The sequence below is a fragment of the Capsicum annuum genome, chromosome 11 (assembly GCF_002878395.1).
Source record: "Capsicum annuum cultivar UCD-10X-F1 chromosome 11, UCD10Xv1.1, whole genome shotgun sequence".
Taxonomy (NCBI): domain Eukaryota; kingdom Viridiplantae; phylum Streptophyta; class Magnoliopsida; order Solanales; family Solanaceae; genus Capsicum; species Capsicum annuum.
In genome coordinates this window covers 114,045,575-114,068,985 of record NC_061121.1, presented here as the reverse complement: position 1 = coordinate 114,068,985, position 23,411 = coordinate 114,045,575, and the positions used below count along the sequence as shown (strand labels likewise).

Here is a 23,411-nt window from a genome sequence, read left to right as displayed (position 1 = left end):
TTTATAGTACATGAGTAAACCCTAAAATCAAAGCCTATATGAAAAAGGGAAAAAAAGTCGATGTTCACTTACATGTGTCTACATACGGCCTGGTCTTGGGCGCATGTACCACATGCGTCCTGATCCTAGGTGCATAAAGATATGGATAAGTGCCAAAAAAATCCTACACTTTTTACTCACTGGACTTTGGACTTTTGGCACTTACCTTACCTATATGTGGTCCACATTGCAACATACAATTTGCATGTTGACATAGGTAAGTGTCTGAAGTTCTTTTTCAGCTCTTTCACTCTCTATATCTTCAATTTTAGTAGTTACCTTAGTCACATATAGACCATATGTGCTACATGTGGTCCACATGTAGACATAGGTAAGTGTCAGGCCTTCCAAAATTGTAGCCAAGCATCCAAACTTCAAGTCTCAACATATACTTTGATTACGTACATCCGAAAAGTGTCACAAACTCCCAAAAATAATCAAGTAAGTAGCCAAAAACTCCATTTTTCATATTTTTCTTGAACTTTGCATTCAAAGTCTAGTTTCCTACAAAACATAACCAAAACACATCATATCTAACAAAATAACCTAAGAAACTTGCATATTTTCATAGTTTTAAGCATCGAAGTGCTATATTTCTATAGCACATCTCGACCCTCAGGCTGCGAGCGCGGTACCTGAGGGTCGATCATTGGTCCTATTTTTTAGTTTGTGCAAGCACTTTGGTCTTTTTCTTCCCTTTTCAGCTTGCTTTAATCCCTTTTCATTTGATTACCTACAAATATTCAAATCATGGGATTTAATGAATTTTAATAAAGAATTATCCATATATATATAATTATTTCATCATAGTGTGCATGAATTTGGATATAGATGAGTAGCAAATTTGCCACTCATCAAGGTGTTGAACATAGTACTCAGGAGTATAAAGTTAACAAGAAGGTCAATAAATTGATAGTGAAGACTATTCCACTACCTCTCCCACCTTTTTCTCAAAGGTTAAAGAAAAAGAAAGAAGAAGGGAAGTTTAAAATGTTTATTTCTATGCTGAAAGAATTGAGTTCAAATATCCCTCTTCTTGAAGCTTTCGAGAAGATACCTGGATATGAAAAATTTATGAAGGATTTTGTAACAAAGAAGAGAACTATCAATTATGAGGATAAAAGTGGGTTGCATCATTGTAGTGCGGTCACATTGCAATCTTTGGCACAAAAGAAGGGTGATCCCGGAGGATTCACGATCCCATGTATCATTAGGAAATCTAGATTTTTCATAGCACTATGTGACTTGGGTTCCAGCATTATCTTGATACCATTGGCAATGTTCAAACAATTAGGGTTGAGACCTCCTGAACTAATAATAATGCGGTTGTTGATGGTAGACCATACAATGAAGAAGCCCATAGTCATATCATTTGATATGATGGTTAAAGTAGACAACTTCATCTTTCCAACTAAGTTTGTTGTCTTGGATTATAAAGTTGACTTTGATATGCCCATAATCTTTAGGAGACCATTTTTGTCCACGGCCAGAGCATTAGTGGATATAGAGAAGGAGGAGCTTAAATTTAGGTTGAATGATGAGGAGTTTACCTTCAATATTTGTAGAACCATGAATTAGCCTATTGAAATGAGGGTGGTATCAGTAATAAATTATGTTGATGACCTTAGAGGCCATTTCTACGGTGATCTTGAGTGTATTTATACACCTAAGCACCATAATTTACCATATTTTAGCTATGTTTAGAGAACAAAGTGCCTAGTTTCTTATATTTTTACTCTACTTCTATGTAATTGAGCTAACCGATGTGATTAGCATGATTTCAAGCATTAATAAGGTAGATGAAGACAATATGGGTCAATGGAATGCGGATGGAATATGACACAAGAGAGAGCAGCAACCTGGACCAAATGTGGCACCTAGAAACTACAATCTGGACCAAATGTGGCGCCTAAAAACTATGTCCAAGACTAGTTTGTTATTAATAATTAGTTCAGGGACCTAGAAGGAAATTATGAGAGAAAGGATTGTTAAAAGGCTTAATGCTGAATTTTTATTGATTATTCAATTATTCTGTATTATTCAGAGAGAGGATAATAGCATCTTAGGATGGCGAGAGAGAAAAATGTTTCTTCTCTCTTACTTTCACCATTCGCACACCAAGATCGTCTTCTAGTTTTTGGTTTGATGAATATATTTATGATGATTTTCATTTTATTCATGAGTAACTAAGTTTATTAGTTAGGGTTATGGAAGCCTTGTAGCATACAATCTATTACTTTGGGTTTTGAATTCATTCTGCATTGACTTATTTATATTATACTCTCTTCGTTTATCTTGAATTCCCGTGGTTGCAAACATAGAGTATATGCCTTAAAATGCAACTTGTTAGAAAGAAAGGTTGTTGTTCAAAAAAGAGAGTAGTGACAAGAAAATAGGATTACCAACCCCTATTTCATAGGTTAATGCCTTAGCAGGATTAACTACTTGGAGATTTCGTATTGTTTTTGGTAAATGCTTTTGATTTAAGAGAACTAAAGTGAATTAGTCCTTGATGGTTGAGAAACACTAGGATTATGTTATTAAATACAATACGTTTCTCTGTAAATAGGATGCATGTATGAATTTGTAACGCCCATAGTTAGAAAGTATTGAAAACTATAAGGTGGACATAACCCTAGCTTGCTATTTCTCTGAATTTGAATACTACTACACATATTTCATCTTGTTAAACTGAAACCATTAATTTGTGAACTGAATCAAATCCGCCTATTTATTTTATGGAATCAAACGATTAAAAGTCAACTAATCTGCATATAACTTAATTAGCACCATATTCCCTATGGGATTCGACTCCAACCTAGTTGGGTTATATATTTGACAACGGCCGCTTACTCTCTCGTAAGAGAGGTGTAATTTAGGCATATCAAATTTTGGCACCATTTTCGGGGAAGATGGTTGTCGATTGAGTTTATGTGTGTTAATTGACTGTTAGTCAAGTTTCTTAATTTTATGTTTAAGAGAGTTGGTTTGGAATTTTAGCCTACTTTCTTGAATTCAAACTTGTAAATATTTGATTTTAGTTTTCTTTTATTTCCTGTGTTAGGTAGATTTTTATTTTAGTTTACTTATTACTATGGCATCATGGAATGAACATGAGCTTGGTGGTTGGAAATCTTATCTTGATGTTCCATGTCCATATTGTGATGGACCTCACTTTTGGAAAGATTGCAGATATACTCCCCGGAGAGAGATGTGTGCACCATCTCCATTCTATCGGGAGTATGATTGTTCTTTATGTGGTGGTCAAGATGTACATTGGAGTGATTGCCCTAATGCACCCTCCCCCCATTGTGCTAACCCAAATTCTATTTCTTCTTTTGAGTTTAACAGGTCTTATGGTCAAGAAAAGGAAGAACGAAACACCAAAAGGAGTGGCATTAAAGCTTTGTTTCAACAAATGTTGGATCTCCAGGAAGAACATACGATATCGTATGTGATATGCATCAAGGAATGAGGCCAATCATTCATGAAGAGATGGATATAGACGTTAATTATTTAAAACACTCTTCTACATTATACTTAGATGGTATCTTGTCTGTGGAATCATTTAACATAATGGAAGAGTGTGAAGATGAGGAGCTAGAACCCTATATTGATGTTGAGAAACCCTCAGTGACTTTCCAACTAACCAAACCAACCATGAGAGATTATGCCAAGATTGAGGACTTGGTGCTAAAGTCAAAAGAAGAAACCAAGAAAATCTCTAATAAAGACTCTAGCCTAATTCCAAGAGAAGATGTCGAAAAGGTGAGTAAAAGTGAGTGTGTAGTAGATAGTGTGAATTTTGTAGTAGAATTAGTTGGGCCTCGCTCAAATAATTTTTCCACATTATGTTTAGATGATATCTTGTCCGTGGAATCATCGAAAATAGTGAAAGAGCGTGAAGATAAGGACCAAGAATCCTATATTCTTTATTTTACACTTGATAAGCAACATAAAAACACACCTCACTTTAAGACCAAGCTTTTTACCATGCATCATCTATTACTCAGCTTCTTAATTTCTGCACCACCCTCATATGAGCGAGGCAAAAAGATGGATGCGATGTTGGGGGTGAAAAAGTTGATTAGGTCATGCCACGACACTAAATTAGGTGCTTGATGGGAGGCAACCCATCCTTCTAATCATTTTTGTTGTTTTTGATTAAGTGTAGGTGCATGAATTATTAAGGAGATGATTAGCACCAAAGTATATTTTGAATTAAGCCACAGCAAAGGTGGTAAGTTTAGGAGTAATGGGAACATTACAGGTAAATTGGAATGGTCAATTGTTAAGGTTCGAGTCATGATTTGTATTAGAGTTGTGTCCTAAATTATGTTAATTCAACCCCAAATTTTTTGCGGTGTGACTTATTTTTATGACTTTTAATAAGGTCTGTGGTGGTAATATAGGGATCGGGCCAATAGTCTCGATCTTGAAGCCCACCACTGACCTTGATGGGGGTGCAGGGGTGAAGCCCCCGTGGGATGGACCTTTTCGACCAAGAGTGCACCGCACATCCCATCGCACATGCTCACTGGACCAACTATGTGATGCACAATGCGCTGCACATCTTAAGGTGTGCGAGTGTGCGATTAGATATGTGCCTCATTGTAAATTGCCTAAGCTCACTGCCTCACTTAGGCGATAGGTTAGGTGCCACCTATGTCAACATAGGTGATATCTTAGGCGCCGCCTATGTCAACATAGGCGAGAGGTTAGGCGCTACTTATACCATTGCCTATGCTCACTTCCTTACTTAGGCGATAGGTTAGGCGCCGCCTACTTATGTCAGTGTAATTTTTGCCTAATAATCCATTTTTTAGTGGATCAACTCGACACAAATCTCACTCTTTAATAGAATCCACACCATGAATACCCAAAGTCATCCTTATTTTACCCCTAACCTGCATAAGATTGCTCTCACCATTCTCTTTGTCTTTCAACATTAACTATCTCAAGAATTTTCCTTTTCTTTCACCAAACTTTTATCTTCAGAGTAAGTTTTACTTTCTTAATCATTATTTATTATGACTCTATGTTATAGCTAAGTAATTTATTAAGGATTATAAATTAAATTCTTACCATGGTGATATTGTGAAAGTGATGGCGTTTTGTATATATTGATATGGTTGAAAGTGTAGAGCATGATTCTGTTCAAAAAGTGCTTCATTGAAATAGAAGTGGGGGAATTGAAGTGAATGAATTGTATTATGACTAATTTTGATGCACAATGTCAAAGTGTATGTCGGTGAAGTCTGAGTACCCGATAAAAACACTTAATTAGTTTATACTAACAAATTAAGTATGGGGTGGTGACTTCACCATCTCCTTCTTAATTAAATTTAACTTGATTATGTTTGACTGACATGGATGATATAGGTGATGTGATGAGTACAGGAAAAATGGTTCCAATGATGATCTCCATTCAGGTGGCATGTCTCATAATATGGATAAGAAGTACTACTAGCCAGGTTCTTTATCTTGTTATTTCCACTAGGGATAGTGGTGAGCTTAAGTGTGGGGTGGCTAGGTACTTTGCTACTTGTTTTGTAAGAAAATAGGACCTTCTCCTTAGTATACTTCTAGATATGATTAGTTATTTTGTTCATTTTGTTAGTTATTTAGTCATAATTAGGTGTTTTTCTCAATGATGGATGGATGACGACTTTCTTAAGAGAAAAGTAGTCTTCCAATTACATGTATCTTCTCTTGTGGATCACATGACATGATAACATAAGAATGTGATGGATCATTATATTTGAAACACCTAGGCTCTAGTTGTGACTCTTATTGTGATTGTTGGTTTTAATTGAATTCAGGTAATTGTTCGGTCGAGAATCTATAATGCTTCTAATTGAGTTGTCCATGTGCCATGAGTGTGTAGGACTGTTGTATATTCCTTATTGTAACTGATGCTAGAACTTTCCTGGTGTGTACGCAAAGCGAAATAAAGATTGTGAGTTTAGGAGATGATTTAGGCATTTCTTTGATAGCCATTGTTCATACCTTCTTTTGACCTACCTTTGTACATTATCTTAGTTAGCCTCGTTGATCCTTTAGTTTGTTCTTTTGTTAGCCTAATCCATTCATTAATAGACCGTAATTTGATCCTAAAACTCCTAAGCCCTTTAATATAAAATCAATGTGAGTTAGGAGTTTGACAATAAGAGGAGAAAGGTGAAATTGATGCCCTAAAGTCCAGTTATTGGTGTGAGCAATTGATGTGGCTGGGAGTAGCTAAAATTGTTAAAAAAAAATTCAAAATTTTATCCCGGACATGTTACAATGAACATGTTTTAGCCCTGGTCCTTCTTAGACATTGTGCACCTCAACTAAGGCAAATTGCCTAAGTTGAGGGTGGCTATTATAGGGGTGCGTAACGTGAAAAGGATGCAAAAAAAAGAAAAAAGAAAAATATTTGAAAGGGTTACATACTCCCACCATAGTGTTGTTAATTAAGCTTAACGAGTTAGGGTGAAAAGCAAATCTGTGAAGATAGAAGAAGTGGAAATTAGTTGTTAGAGATTGATCTTAATTGCATAATGTAGTGTATTAAAATGCTTAGGGAAGATAGTCACTATTTCTGGCTAAAATAGTTCCTACCCATCCTTTAGCCTACATTACAACCCGTAAAAGACCTATTTGATCCTAATCTTAGCATTCTGATATTAGTGGAGTATTAAACTAAGTGAAAGCATATGGTCATTAGTTGTTATTTGAGAATTCTTTGTGAGAGCGAGCGCAACTTGATTCTTGTACCCATTTTGTTAGAAATTGCATAATTATGAGTAATTATGGAAAATTTTCTTATTATAAGGGCACATGGTTGATTAAGGTTGAGTAATTTATATGATTTCTATACTTAAACGATATGCATGAAATCGCCAACTTAATGAGTCTATTCTTGAAGGTAGGTTGTCTTTAGTAATGATTCCTGAATCTATTTCTTGTTCATAATTGTTGTGTGAGCCTATTTGAGCATCTTGTCTTCCTTTGTGGGTGCTAAGGCTTATGTAGTATGTATAAATAGATATGTTTTTCAAGAACGAACAAAGCTTTAAGTGTGGGGTGGTGATCTTGGGTGTATTTATACGCCTAACCATTGTAATTTATCCATATTTTAGCTATGTTTAGAGAACAAAGTGCCTAGTTTCTTATGTTTTTACTCTACTTCTATGTAATTGAGCTAACAGATGTTATTAGCATGATTTCAGGCATTAATGAGGTATATGAAGACATTATGGGACTATGGAATGTGGATGCCATATGACACAAGAGAGAGCAGAAACCTCGACCAAATGTGGCGCCTAGAAACTACAATTTGGACCAAATGTGGCGCCTAGAAACTATGTCCAAGACCAGTTTGTCATTTATAATTAGTTCAAGGACCTAGAAAGAAATTATGAGAGAAAAGATTATTAAAAGGCTTAATGCTGAATTTTTATTGATTATTCAATTATTCTGTATTATTCAGAGAAAGGAGAATAGCGGCTTAGGGTGGCGAGAGAGAAAAATGTTTCTTCTCTCTTACTTTCACCATTTGCACACCAAGATCGTCTTCTAGTTTTTGGTTTAATGAATATATTTATGATGATTTTTGTTTTATTCATGAGTAGCTAAGTTTATTAGTTAGGGTTATGGAAGCCTTGTAGCATACAATCTATTACTTTGGGTTTTGAATTCATTCTGCATTGACTTGCTCATATCATACTCTCTTCGTTTATCTTGAATTCTCGTGGTTGCAAACATAGATGATATGCCTTAAAACGCAACTTGTTCGAAAGAAAGTTTGTTGTTCGAAAAAGAGAGTAGTGACAAGAAAATAGGATTTCCAACCCCTATTTCATAAGTTAATGACTTAGCAGGATTAACTACTTGGAGATTTCGTATTGTTTTTGGTAAATGCTTTTGATTTGAGAGAACTAAAGTGAATTAGTCCTTGATGGTTGAGAAACACTAGGATTATGTTATTAAATACAATACGTTTCTCTATAAATAGGATGCATGTATGAATTCGTAATGCCCATAGTTAGAAAGTATTGAAAACTATAAGGTGGACATAACCCTAGCTTGCTATTTCTTTGAATTTGAATACTACTATACATATTTCATTTTGTTAAACTGAAACCATTAATTTGTGAACTGAATCAAATCCCCCTATTTATTTTACGAAATCAAATGATTAAAAGTCAACTAATCTGTATACAACTTAATTAGAACTATATTTCCTGTGAGATTCGACCCCAACCTAGTTGGGTTATATATTTGACAACGACCGCTTGTCTCTCGTAAGAGAGGTGTAATTTGGGCGTATCAAATTTTGGTGCCGTTGCAAGGGAATACGGTTGTCGATTGAGTTTATGTGTGTTAGTTGACTGTTAGTCAAGTTTCTTAATTTTACGTTTAAGGGAGGCAACCCTTAGTCTTGTTGGTGAATTATGAGTAACCAACATAGCAATGTCGTGCTGCTATCTTAAATCAAGTGTTGGGTGGGAGGTAACCCACTATTTTAGTGTTCATGTTATTTTCCTTTTTGTAGGTATATAGAATGAGGGACTACATGGAACATGGTAAAACATTGCTAAATTCAGAAAATTCCAAGTAAAGGGACTCGTTGACCCTCTTATATGGTGTCATAAGTATCACCAGGGCTAGGTATGTTGTGCAATAAATATGATGGAATTTGGAGGATTTTAGGGGTCTCTGAAGCTTTACCTATGAACCTACTTCTGGTGTCGTAAATAACACTTACATCCTCGTAAGTGGTGTCTTATATGTCAGAACACAAAATTCAGAAGGCCAATAAAATGCTTGCTACCTACATCCTTCCACCTGCGGGTTGTAAGTGGAAATTTTTTTGGCCTATATTTTAAAAAAATTGGGTCTGGCCCACAATGACCCGATCCTAATTGGCCTTCCCATGGCTTTATAAATCTAGAACCCGATCCAAAAGCCACAAAAACCTCTAAATTTTTAACTCTCTCTTAAATTCAAACCTTCCAACTCGTACTAGAAGTTATATAAGGTAGGAAATCCTCCTGGTCTCAGTACCAATAAGTCTAATTGCACTTATTATGCCTTCAAGCTAAGGTTTCTCTTCATATTTTCAATTTTCACTTGTATCCATCAAAATCAAAGGTAAATTTCTTGGCTCCTAGTAGTAAATTTTTATGCTTAAATAAAAATAAGTAAGGTTGTATGTGCATTTGCTTGCGAATTATGTAAAAATCAACAAACTTGTTTGCAGAAGCCCAGATTAAGCCTAAAAGTTGAAATTGGCGCATTGTTCTTTAATGAATACTCTACAATCATGCTAGTAGTAGATGTTTAGAAGGCTAAGGAAGCTCAAAAGGCTTATGTGCTATGCTTGTGTTTTGAAATATGATAAAAGTTGTGCATGCAAATTTGGACTTGAGTGGGTTGTTTTCATTGTATAGGGATGCCAAAATCTAAGAAAAACCTGAAGTTTGATACTTTTGATTTTTCTTCAAATTTTGCACTCCCTTATTCTTTTCTAGGCAATGATACTTGTTTTTTCATATACTATGGCACCAAAGGCTTCTACAAAGATGGAAGGGAAATCGAGACGTTGGAATAAGTCTCTTGAGTATAGTGGAGGAGTACCTAATAATCCATGATAGACTAGCAGTCGCAAGGACTAGGGGCCAAAGGCAAGCTTCAACTGAATCCATTATTACAGCTACACTGGGTATTCACTACCAGCACAAACACAGCGGGTTACTTATTCTGCATCTACATAGGCTAGATCCTAGACAGCCGCAACCATACCAGTTCTTAGGCAGAAGATTAAATTAGTCAGGACTTCTCCCCTATACTCTCTCTAGTCTAAGTAGGGAGAGGAGGCTTCAGATAAGGAGGCTACACAGTACCCCCAATCTAAGGAAGGGTCACAAAATGAGTCCACAATAGCAACTATCGAGTCACCATTAGTATTAAACCCATCTAAGGAGTGTACGTATCAGACATCACATAAGGTATCGTCTATTTCAGCACCAGCCATAGAGCCCTCTGTACAGGACCCTCATCCTCCCAATTCACTACAGGCTTACTCATCTTCTGAGTTTACACATATCTCGATTGTGCCAATAACTGAGGTAAACCCAAGGTGGTGTGTGGCAGATATGCAAGTGATTTATGAGTGGGACAATTTTATTATAGAGGCTGGTGACCTATGAGGTCTATTTGGGATGAGAGAAGGATTGAGTTAGTAGGGATAGTAGGGCCACCAAACCTATGAGCCATATTCGATCGTTATCAGCTAGGGTAGAAGACTAGACCTTATGGATCTAACAGTTAGGTAGTGGTTCATGAGTTCTATATATCTTATGTCATCACAGTTACATTGACCATACCTAGAGGTGACAGAGTTACAGCATAGTCCCAACTAGTGTCCACTTTAGAGAGAGGGGTTCAGTTTGATCTTTAAGTGTCAACGTTCCATTAGGTTCTTTTTGGTCCTAATTATATAGACATAATATCTGCTACTGAGTATGATTAGAGATTGAGATTTATGCGGGATAGACATGCGATAAAGATGTAGATCATAGGACATAAAGGCTAGATTTGGCGAGACAAATTGACAACTTGATTTTTCATTTAAGAGATGACGCCCCTTAGATTAAGGGAAAGAGGGTGATAAAAAAGGAGACATTGAATTTTTCCATAAAGTTTTAGTGGACCATGGTTCATTTTTTATTTTGTTTGACTATTGTGGACAATCTTTTGACATGGGACCAAGTTGTATTGATCACGAGTTTGATAGTGGGTTAAGATTGACTTTGTAGCTGCTTTAGGTATGAGTTGCATGAGAGAGCATTCAAGGATTTGATAACTATGCCCTTCCCTTTCCTTATACAACAGTTGTGTAATGAGACGGGCGTTCCTAAGATCCACGATGTTGATATGATATTAGAGGTGACAACCTATAATGACCCAATTTTTTTGGAACCAAAATATTACACGATGATTATGGTCCCGGAAGACCACAAGCTAACCCTCTATAGATATTTGTACCTAAACACTACATAATATAGATAATAAATGCAGAAACTGGCCATAAGGTTCAAAACATCTAAAAAATACTCAAAATTAAAGACTAAATACTGATACATCTGTCCGAAAAGCCTCTAAACTATCTGAATTATGGAGTTGATGGGACATATCCCCAACTAACTCCATCTACTAAAAATAAACTAAGTCTGATATGATAATAATAAAAATAAGGATCATCCTCGATTAAAGAGGACTCACGGTTATATCTACTGCTGCTGACTGAGACTGAGCTGCTAAGGGTACTCTGGATCTCATGCCTCTGAACCTATGGTGTCAAATAAAACACCATAGCGCAATTGTGTTAGTATGGAAATATACTAAGTATAAAGATGAGGTAAGGCTAAATGCAAGGGCTTATGAATGAACAATTACTTAACTAAATAATCATGAGAGTACTGAATGAGAACACATGCATGAATGCATAAATTATAACTGAAATCATCGTGACTCAAAATACTGAAACTTGGATAACACCTTACTATCATCTGAACTTACTACTAATATTGAGATACTAAACAACTGAATCTCCTGATACTGATAACCAAGTACAGGAATTAAGATCACTCCTCTCTACCGAGTGATCTCAAATACTGATGTTACTAGAGTTGATTAACTGAATCTACTAACATCAATGACTGTACTTTGAACTTGTTACTTTTAGCTGACTGAATCAGAGATCAAACCTCACTAATGGATGATCCCTGAATATACTATCAATGACAAAAAGATATTTTATCTGATATCAAACCTATCTAGCAGAGGATCTCTAAATCTGATAATGAGAATAATTACTCAATCTGAGAATAAGATCAGGCCTATATGATAGGTGATCCCTAGATCTGATAATAAGATTACTCAACTGAATATGAGACTGTGATCAAGCATATCTAGTGGGTGATCTCTGGATCTGATAGTGAGATTACTCAACTAAATCTGAGATTGAGATCAAGCCTATATAGTGGGTGATCTCCGGATCTGATAACAAGAATAATCAACTGAATCTAAGATCAAGCCTATCTAATGGGTGATCTCTGGATCTGATAATGAGATTACTCAACTAAATAAGAGACTGAGATCAAATGTATCTAGCGGGTGATATCTAGATCTGATAATAAGAATACTCAACTAAATCTGAGATCAAGCCTATCTAGCAGGTGATTTGTGGATCTAATAACACTAATACTGAATAACTTTATGTGGAACCATGCCTATCTAGTAGGTGGCTTATGAATATATGGAACTATCTGAGTTCCTCACTGAGATAGATGACTATATCTAACAGTCTTAATTTCTGAGTTCTTTTCTAAAGATTGATACTGAAACTATAACTGTGGAAGTGCTCACTTAACCGACATGCCCCGAATCTAAATTGGTGGGGTCCAACCTGTAACCCCAGCTGGAAGGGTGTCAATACCATTCCATGGGTAAAGACCTCTCTGGTCAATCCTCTCTAATGGGTGACCCTTGCAAGAAGTCAAGCCTAAGGCAGTATAATAGTCAAGCCTATCTAGCGGGTGACAAGCCTTTTCTAACGGGTGACTCCTGCATCCTGCACTGGCTATGCAGTTCTGGAATTCAAGGATTACTCCTAACGACTCTGCCTCTCAAATGGTGAGCCGCCATCCCTGCACTCGCTCGGTGCTAGCTCCTACTCCTAGTTGAATGACTCTAAACTGATTCTCAACATAAACTGAACTGAATCTAATACTAATCATATTTCTCAGCTGCTTTGACTGAGTTAAGATAAATTCCCTTGGTTTCGTATCTGACGGAATACTACTGAATCTCGTTATCTGACTGAACGATACAGAGCTTTGAATAGAATACTCGATTACTACTAAGGTCTGAATTGAACACTTAAATACTACTATATCAGAGCTAAGTACTGAACTGAGGCTAGAATAATAGTGATATTGAGATTACAGAGATTTCTTAAGTTCTATATTTGTCTCAGAGCACAGAGTTTTATAACTCACTGAGTTATGAGAATCGTGGCTTAACTGAGATTATCGAGGAAACTAACACGGTCTCTAGACTGTAACTAATTTACCGGGTATAAATACTCCCAGGACTCGATAACATAAAAGTAAACCATAACCATTCTTGAATAATCAAGACCATGGACATTCATTCACCTTCACAACTACTAAAGCATCTCTTCAAGCATTTAGAAATCATAAACATGTGATAGTATAGGGAGACATGCTATTGGCTCATACTCCATTCAACAAGGTCTTGCATTAAACACTTAACTTGCATTAAAGAACACATAACTGGCGGATTTCATGCTAACATGTCACAACTCATTCTCTAAGGCTTTTCAACAAACACTTGGCATGCTTAGGCTTGCACATAATTGAGGATTTCTAGTCAACATGCTATAATGGCTCTAATTCCTTCACATAAGCATTTTATCAAACATATGGGGAGCATGCTTTGCTTATTCAACTATTTCTACACTTAATTGAGATGAATACATCACTTAACAAGCAACTTGAAGAGGGTTTATCATGAACATCACATGAATATCACATACTAGGGTTAAAGCTTGAAACCTCATAAACAAAACATGAATTAGAAACTCAATAATAGCATGAACTCTAATTTCAATTCTCATAAATCATGAAAACTCATAAACATAAGATCTTTGAAATTTAGAAAAGGGTTCTTGAGCATCTTGGATGAAAAGGACCCAAGAATCAACATCTACATACCTTAGAAGATCTTTCTTGAAGAAATCCTTAGTTTCATTCTTGATTTCTTGGATAGGGTTCTTGACTTCTTGAGAGAGAAAATACTTGGATTTAGGGAAAAATTGATGAATAATGAAGTATTTTCGTTAACTAAGGTATCGATCTCTTATATAGACTGGTTTGGGGCTTTAGAAAATTACCAATTAGTCCTTGAAATTTAAAAATGGATTCTAAAAATTTTGATTTCACATGCTGGTGTGACACGGTGGAATCGCGCTAGCTCACTGAAAACTGGACAATAGGGAAACTAGTTGGTGGCGTGACATGGTGGAAATTTGTTGCCACCTTGGTTGCGAACTGGAAAGGCACCGCGATGCGGTAAAATCGCATTTGTGCACTAAAAATTGACAACTTTGAAATTAAGCTTTGGCACGATGCACCATAATCACGGAGGCTCACTGGATTTTGATGATTGTCATTTTGGTTGGCTCTGCAAAGCGCTAAAGTGCCAGGTAACGCACTTTCTCGCTAAAATAGCTCTAACTCTACGTTGAGTGTCGGATTTTGGCAAATTTGGTATCGACGGAAATCTTATTCAATTATCAACATGACAAAAAGTCGATATTAGGGAAATACTACACGGTTTAAAATACTTCTCACTTGGGAAGACACTTCTCAACCTTTTACGGCTGGATTGACACTCCACTAAACACGCTCTAAGGCTCAGACTATGAGAGAATTTTGCAGGATCTTACAATATCTCCCCTTTGGAAATATTCATCCTTGATGTCGCTTGATAGGATAAGAATACTGATTGACTGAACTTACTCAAGGAATGGAAGCATCTGAAACATGACTATGCAACTGGAACTACTGATATTTTGAACTCTCATACTGGACATGCATATCTGATGCATGGAATACTCGAATAAAGCTACTCATAAGTTGAATTCTCATAATAGACATGTATATCTGATGCTTGGATACGTAACGGAGGTGTTCTCATGAATGCATGACTGAATACAGTGAAAAACTAAACTCTTTCTATTGAATATGCATATTTAATGTATGAATATCTGACTGAACTGACTCTCGAAAACATGACTGGCTATGCAATTAGAACTGACGTTAACTTTGTAATGAGAGTCTGAACATGCAACTGGATAAGTCTAAGGACATGAAATCATTGTAATATCATGTGATATCTCCCCCTTGGGACTTTATGTCCCCCTAAACATACTTCACTAAAATACTGGGGTAGTGCACGAGGCACCTATGAAATGGGTCATGATTGACCGACTGACATATGAAACTAATGCATGACTCATGCTGACATAAAAGCTCAAAATGGGAGCAAAGTATCTAACAATGCATATCATAAAGATGAAGGACTCATGACATACCCGAATCTATATCAGGGAACCTTTCCTGATCAAGGTGGGTTTGAAGCATATAAAGTCTGTTCTGATGCTGACCACTATTGGCACCGAAAGGGGTACCCTGCTGATGAAACTCTCTACCTCTCTGAGTTAGCAAACTACACTCTCTCATTCTATGGCCTGGCTCACCACACCCAAAGCACATATCACTACCGGCTCTACACATACCTAGGAAACTCTTGCCACACTCTTCACAAAGTGGATAGGTACGAACACCACTAGCACTACTCTGGGATTTTAAGCCTGGCGCTTCATCATGATTGACATCCCCAAACTTTGGTGTGGGTATACTAGCTGAGGATGGAGCTAGGACTGAAAACTTCTAGCTATGCTGAGAATGGGTACCACCCTGGGACCCGGCCTGACAGAAACCATGACTATCTATTCTAGCTCTCTTACTCACTCCCTCTATTTTTTTTCACCTTATCTGCCTCAATCTTCCATGCATGCATCATCAGCCTATCAAGGTTTATATCTCTATTGAGAATAGTGGCCCTACACTTTTTCAATACTAACCCGAATACACCAGTCACAAACTTACTCATACTCTCTCTAGGTTCAACTATCAAGTGGGGATCATACTTAGCTAAATTGTTAAACTTAAGACAATACTCTTTCACTATCATGGAGCCTTGCCTTAGGTTCATAAACTCTTCTACCTTAGCCTCTCATATTTCTAGCAAGAAAAACTTATCTAAAAAGGCATCCTAAAACTCCTACCAAGTCACGGGATCTTCAACCTCCCCTCTACTCTTCTCCCATATCACTACCCAATCATGAGCAATATCCTTCAGCCAATAAGACGCTAACTCTACACTCACCTCATCAAAAATATGTATAATCTAGGTGATCTTCCTCACCTTCTCTTGATAAATCTATGGGTCCTCATATGCTACTGACCCAAAGAATTCTGGCGGGCTCATTCTCATGAAATCTCTAATTCTAGCTACGGCTGAAACCCCCATCTTACTGAGATGGGGCCACAGCCTGACGGTTACCCTGAATATTAGTCATTTCTTGGGCTAGCACCTGAAAAGCTATCCAAAACTCTACATGTGACACGTTCTTATTCTCAAGATCTACTGGCTAAGGCGACTGGTCATCAACCCTATGGGCATTATCTCTGTGAGAAGGCATTCTATGTAAATGGAAGAAAGTGGTGGATTAGACTGAGGATCAACTTGAGCTCATGCTCACTCGCATGACATAAATACTGAAAAAAGGGAAACTACTCCTAAAAAACTCTTATAGCCTCTTGTACATAACTGTGGCACGCAATACACCCATGTAAAAGACTCTATTAGATGAGGCTTTTCAGACTCCCTACGATACTATTGAACCTTAGGCTCTGATACCAAGTTTGTAATAACCTAATTTTTTTTGAACCAGAACGTCACACGGTGCTCATGATCCCGAAGGACCACAAGCTATTTCTCTAATGATATCTATACCTGAACACTGCATAATATAGATAATAAATGCGAAAATTGACCATAAGGTTTAAAACATCTAAAAATACTCAAAATTAAAGACCGAATACTAATACATCTATCCAAAACTTCTCTAAACTATCTAAATTGTGGAGTTGATAGGATATGTCCCCAACTAACTTCATCTAATAAAAATAAACTAAGTCTGATATGATAATAATAAAAATAAGGATCATCCTTGATAGAAGAGGACTCGCTGCTATGTCTACTACTGCTGACGAGGATTAATCTCTTAAAGGTACTCTAGATCTCGTGCCTCTAAACCTTTAGTGTCAAATAAAATACCATAGCACAATTGTGTTGGTACAGGAATATACCGAGTATAAAGATGAGGTAAGGCTAAATGCAAGGGCTTATGCATGATCAATTACTTAACTGAATAATCATGAGAGTACTAAAAGAGAAAACATGCATGAATTCACAAATCATAACTGAAATCATCATGACTTGAAATACTGAAACTCAAATACCGCCTTACTATCATCTGAACTCACCACTAATACTGAGATACTAAAAAACTAAACTCCTATTATTGAAAATCGATTATAGGAATTGACATCAGTCCTCTCTAGCGAGTGATCTCAAAAACTGATGTTACTGGAATTGATTTACAGAATCTACTCACATCAACGACTCCACTCTAAACCTGTTAGTTTCTGCTGACTAAATTGGAGATCAAACCTCTCTATCGGATGATCCCTAAATCTACTATCAATGACAAAAAGAGATTTTATCTAACATCAAACCGATCTAGTGGAGTATCTTTGAATCTGATAATGAGAATAATCACTGAATCTGAGAATAAGATCAAGACTATATGATGGGTGATCTCTGGATTTAATAATGAGATTACTCAACAAAATTTGAGACTGAGATTAAGACTATCTAGTAGGTGATCTATGGATTTTATAATGAGATTAATCAATGAAATCTAAGACCGAGATCAAGCCTATCTAGCGGGTAATCTCTGGATCTGATAACAAAAATACTCAACTAAATCTGAGATCAAGCCTATCTAGCGGGTGATCTCTGGATCTGATAACAAGAATACTCAACTGAATCTTAGATCAAGCCTATCTAGTGGGTGATCTCTAGATCTGATAACAATGATACTGAATAACTTTATGTGGGACCATGCCTATCTAGCGGGTGGCCCATGAATCAATAGAACTATCTGAGTTCCTCACTGAGATAGATGACTGTATCTAATAGTCCTAATTTCTGAGTTCTTGTCTAAAGATTAATACTGAAACTATAACTGTGGGAGTGCTCACTTAATAGACATGCCCCAAATCGAACTTATAGGGTCTAAACTGTAACTTCAGCTAGAAGGGTGTCAATACCATACCACAGGGAAAGACCTCTCTAGTCAAGTCTCTCTAAAGGGTGACCCTCGCAGGAAGTCAAGTCTAAGGCAGTATAACAGCCAAGCCTATCTAACGGGTGACAAGCCTTTTCTAATGGGTGACTCCTGTATTCTACGCTAGCTACACAGTTCTAGAGTTCAGGGATTGCTCCTAACGACTCTGCCTCTCTAACGTGGAGCCACCATCCCTGCACTCACTCGGTGCTAGCTCCTACTCCTAGCTGAAAGACTCTAAACTGATTCTTAGCTTAAACTAAACTAAATCTGATACTGATCATATCTCTCAACTAATTTGACTGATTTTAGCTAAATTTCCTTGGTTTCTTATCTGACAAAATACTACTGAATCTCGTTATCTGACTTAATGATACAGATCTTTGAATAGATTACTCAATTATTACTGAGATCTGAATAGAACACTTGAATACTACTAGATCTGAGTTGACTACTAAACTGAGGCTAGAATACTAGTGATACTAAGATTAATGAGATTTATGTTCTGTATCTGTCTAAGAGTACAGAGTTCTATAACTCACTGATTTCTAAGAATCGTGGCATAACCGAGATTATTAAGGAAACTGACACGGGCTTTAGACTGCAGTTAATTTGTCAGGTATAAATACCCCCACGATCGAAAAAATAAAAGTAAAACATAATCATTCTTGAATAATCAAGACCATGGACATTCATTCACCTTCACAATTACTAAAGTATCTCTTCAAGCATTTAGAAATATAAACATGTGATAGTATAGGGAGACATGCTATTGGCTCATACTCCATTCAACAAGGTCTTGCATCAAACACTTAACATGCATTAAAAAATACATAATTGGGGGATTTCATGCTAACATGTCACAATTCATTCTCAAAGGTTTTTCAACAAACACTTGGCATGCATAGGCTTGCACAAAATTGGGAATTTCTAGTCAACATGCTATAATGGCTCTAATTCCTTCACATATGCATTTTATCAAACATATGGGGAGCATGCTTTGCTTATTCAACAATTTCTACACTTAATTGAGATGAATACATCACTTAACAAGTAACTTGAAGAGGGTTTATCATGAACATCACATGAATATCACATACTAGGGTCTAAGCTTGAAACCTCATAAACAAAATAGGAATTAGAAACTCAATAATAGCATGAACTCCAATTTCAATTCACATGACTCATGAAAATTCATAAACATAAGATCTTTGAAATTTAAAAAAGGGTTCTTGAGCTTCTTGCATGAAAGGGACCCAAGAATCAACATCTACATACCTTAGAAGACTCTTTCTTAAAGGTTCTTGAAGAAATCCTTAGGATCATTCTTGATTTCTATGCTAGGGTTCTTGCTTTCTCGAGAGAGAAAATACTTGGATTTAGTGAAAAATTTATGAATAACAAAGTATTTTTGTTATTTAGGGCATAGATCCCTTATATAGACTGGTTTGGGGCTTTAGGAAATTACCAATTGGTATTTGAAATCTAAAAATGGAATCTAAAAATCCTTATTTCACATGCTGGTATGAAGCGGTGGAATCGCGCCAGCTCACTGGAAACTGGACAATTGGGAATTGGTTGGTGGCGCGACGAGGTGGAAATTTCATTGCCACCTTGGTTGTGAACTGGAAAGGCACTGTGACGCGGTGGAATCACGTTGGTGAACTGGAAATTGACAACGCTAAAATTAAGCTTTTTTGCGACTCGCCATAATCGCGGAGGCTCACTGGATTTTGACGATTGCCATTTTAGCTTGCTCCACGATGAGCTAAAGTGCCAGGTGGAACAATGTCTCACTAAAATAGCTCTAACTCTTCGCTCGATTGTCGAATTTGGGAAAATTTGGTATTGACGAAAAGCTTATTTAATTATCTACATGACAAATAGTTGATATTAGGTAAATTCTACGAGGTTTAAAATATTTCTCACTTGGGAAAACACTTCTCAACCTTTTAAGGGATGAATTAACACTCCACTGAACACGCTCTAAGGCTCAGACAATGAGAGAATTTTGTGGGATCTTACAATATCTCCCCCTTGGAAACATTTGTCCTTGAATGTTACTTGATAGGATAAGAATACTGATTGACTGAACTTACTCAAGAAATGGGAGCATCTGAAACATGACTATGCAACTAGAACTATTGATATTCTGAACTCTCATACTGGACATGCATATCTGATGCATAGAATACTCAACTGAAGCTACTCATAAGCTAAAGTCTCATAATAGACATACATATCTGATTCATGGATACTTAACTGAGTTGTTCTCATGAATGCATGAATCAATACACTGAAAAATTAAACTTTTTCTAATAAACGTGCATATCTAATGCATGAATATCTGACTGAACTGACTATCAAAAGCATGACTGGCTATGCAATTACAACTTAGGTTAACTTTATAAGGAAAGTTTGAACATGCAACTGGATGAGTATAAGGACAAGAAAGCATTACAATATCATGGGGTATCTCCCCCTTGGAACTCTATGTCCCCCTAAACATACTTCGCTGATATATTGGGGTAGTGTACGAGGCACCTACGAATTGGGTCATGATTGACCGACTGAGATATGAAACTAATGCATGACTCATGATGACATATAAGCTCAAAATAGGAGAAAAGGATCTAACAATTCATATAATAAATATTAAGGACTCATAACATACCTAAATCTATATCAGAGAACCTTTCCTAATCTTGGTAGGTCTGAGGCGCATGAAGTCTGTTCTGACGCTATCCGCTATTGGCACTGGAAGGGGCACCCTGCTGATAAAACTCTCAACCTCTCTGAGCTAGCAATCTATACTCTCACATTCTATGGCCTGGCTCACCACAGCCAAATCACATATCACTACCGGCACTACACAAACCTGGGTAACTCTTGCCACACTCTCCACAAAGTGGATAGGTACGAACACCACTAGCACTACTCTGGGATTTTAAGCCTGGCGCTCAATTATGACTGATATCCCTACAATTTTGTATGGGTACACTAGCTGAGGATGGAGCTGGGATTAAAAACTTTTGACTATTCTGAGAACGGCTACCACCCTAGGACCCTGCCTGAGAGAAACCATGACTATCTATTTTTGCTCTCCTACTCACTCCCTCTCTTTTTTTACCTTATATACCTCAATCTTCTATGCATGCATCATTAGCCTATCAAGGTCTATATCTCTATTGATAATAGTGGCCCTACTCTCTCTCAAAACTAACCTAGATACACCAACCACAAACTTACTCATCCTCGCTCTAGGGTCTGCTATCAAGTCGGGAGCATACTTAGCTAACTAATTGAACTTAAGAAAATACTCTTTCAATATCATGGATCCTTGACTTAGGTTTATGAACTCTTCTACCTTATCCTCTCTCATCTCTAGTGGGAAAAACTTATCTAGAAAGATATCCTAAAATGCCTGCCAAGTCACGGGAGGTACACCTTCCCCTCTACTTTTCTCCCACATCACTACCCAATCATGAGAAATATCCTTCAGCCTATAGGATGCTAAATCTACACTCTCCTCATTAGAAACATGCATAGCCTAGGTGATCTTCCTTACCTCCTTTAGATAAAGTTATGGGTCCTCACCTACTACTGACCCAAAGAATTCTGGTGGGCTTATTTTCATGAAATCTCTAATTTTAGCTGCGGCTGAACCCCCATCTTGCTGATGTGGGAACACAGACTGATGGTTACCCTAAACATTAGTTACATCTTGGGATAGTGCCTAAAAACCTACTCGAAACTCTGCATGTATCACATTATCATTCTCAAGATCTACTGGCTGAGTTGGCTAGTTATCAACCCTATGGGAATTATCTCAATGAGAAGGCATCCTATTTAAATGAAAGAAAGATTTGGATTAGACTAAGGATCAACTTGAGCCCATGCTCACTCGCACGACATGAATATTAAAAGAAGGGAAACTGCTCCTAAAAACATCTTATAGCCTTTTGTACATAAATATGGCATACAATACATCCATGCATAATAATCTATTAGATGCGGCTTTTTAGACTCCCTAGGACACTATTAAACCTTAGGCTCTGATACCATGTTTGTATAGACCCAATTTTTCTGGAACCAAAACGTCACATGGTGATCATGATCCCAAAGGACCACAAGCTAACCCTCTACTAATATCTGTACCTGAAAACTGCATAATATAGATAATAAATGTAGAAACTAGCCATGAGGTTCAAAATATCTAAAAAATACTTAAAATTGAAGACTGAATACTGATATATCTGTCCGAAAAGACTCTAAACTATCTGAATTATGGGGTTGATGGGACACATCCCCAACTAACTTCGTCTACTAAAAAATAAACTAAGTATGATATTATGATGATGATGATGATGATGATGATAATAATAATAATAATAATAATAAGGATCATCCTCAACTGAAGAGGACTCATGCTATGTCTACTACTGCTAACTGGGACTGAGCTGCTAAGGGTACTCTAAATCTCATGCCTCTGAACCTATGGTGTCAAATAAAACACCATAGCGCAATTGTGTCAGTACAGGAATGTACTAAGTATAAAGATGAGGTAAGGCTAAATGTAAGGGCTTATGCATTAACAATTACTTAACTGAATAACTATGAGAGTACTGAATGAGAACACATGAATGAATGCATAAATTATAACTGAAATCATCGTGACTCAAAATACTGTAACTCGGATACCACGTTACTATCATCTGAACTCACTACTAATACTGAGATACTGAACAACTAAATCTCATGATATTGATAACTGATTATAGGAATTAAGATCAGTCCTCTCTAGCGAGGATCTCAGAAACTGATGTTACTGGAACTGATTAACTAAATCTACTCATATTAATGACTGTACTCTGAACTTGTTACTTTTAGCTGACTGAATTGGAGATCAAACCTGTCTAACAGATGATCCCTGAATCTACTATCAATGGTAAAAAGAGATTTTATCTGAGATCGAACTGATCTATCGGAGGATCTCAGAATCTGATAATGAGAATAATCACTGAATCTGAGAATGATATCAAGACTATATGATGGGTCATCCCTGGATTTGATAATGAGATTACGCAATTAAATTTAAGACTTAGATCAAGCCTATCTAGCGGGTGATCTCTGGATCTGATAATGATATTACTAAACTAAATCTAAGATTGAGATCAAGCCTATCTAGCGGGTGATCTCTGGATCTAATAACAAGAATGCTTAACTGAATCTATGATCAAGCCTATCTAGTGGGTGATCTCTGGATCTGATAATGAGATTACTCAACTGAATCTGAGACTGAGATCAAGCCTAT

The 23,411-nt window shown here is 36.8% G+C and overlaps 1 protein-coding gene across 1 annotated transcript; it reads left to right on the top strand.

Moving 5' to 3' along the window:
* The first annotated feature begins 870 nt into the window (after positions 1-870).
* Positions 871-1,617, top strand: LOC124888886. The gene has a single exon (XM_047400175.1). The coding sequence runs from the start codon at positions 871-873 to the stop codon at positions 1,615-1,617; it is 747 nt and encodes a 248-aa protein (XP_047256131.1).
* The last annotated feature ends 21,794 nt before the right edge of the window (positions 1,618-23,411 follow it).

Bases quoted from the DNA above. Each gene is read 5' to 3' on its own strand.
- LOC124888886 (XM_047400175.1), top strand. From the start codon at position 871: ATGAGTAGCAAATTTGCCACTCATCAAGGTGTTGAACATAGTACTCAG.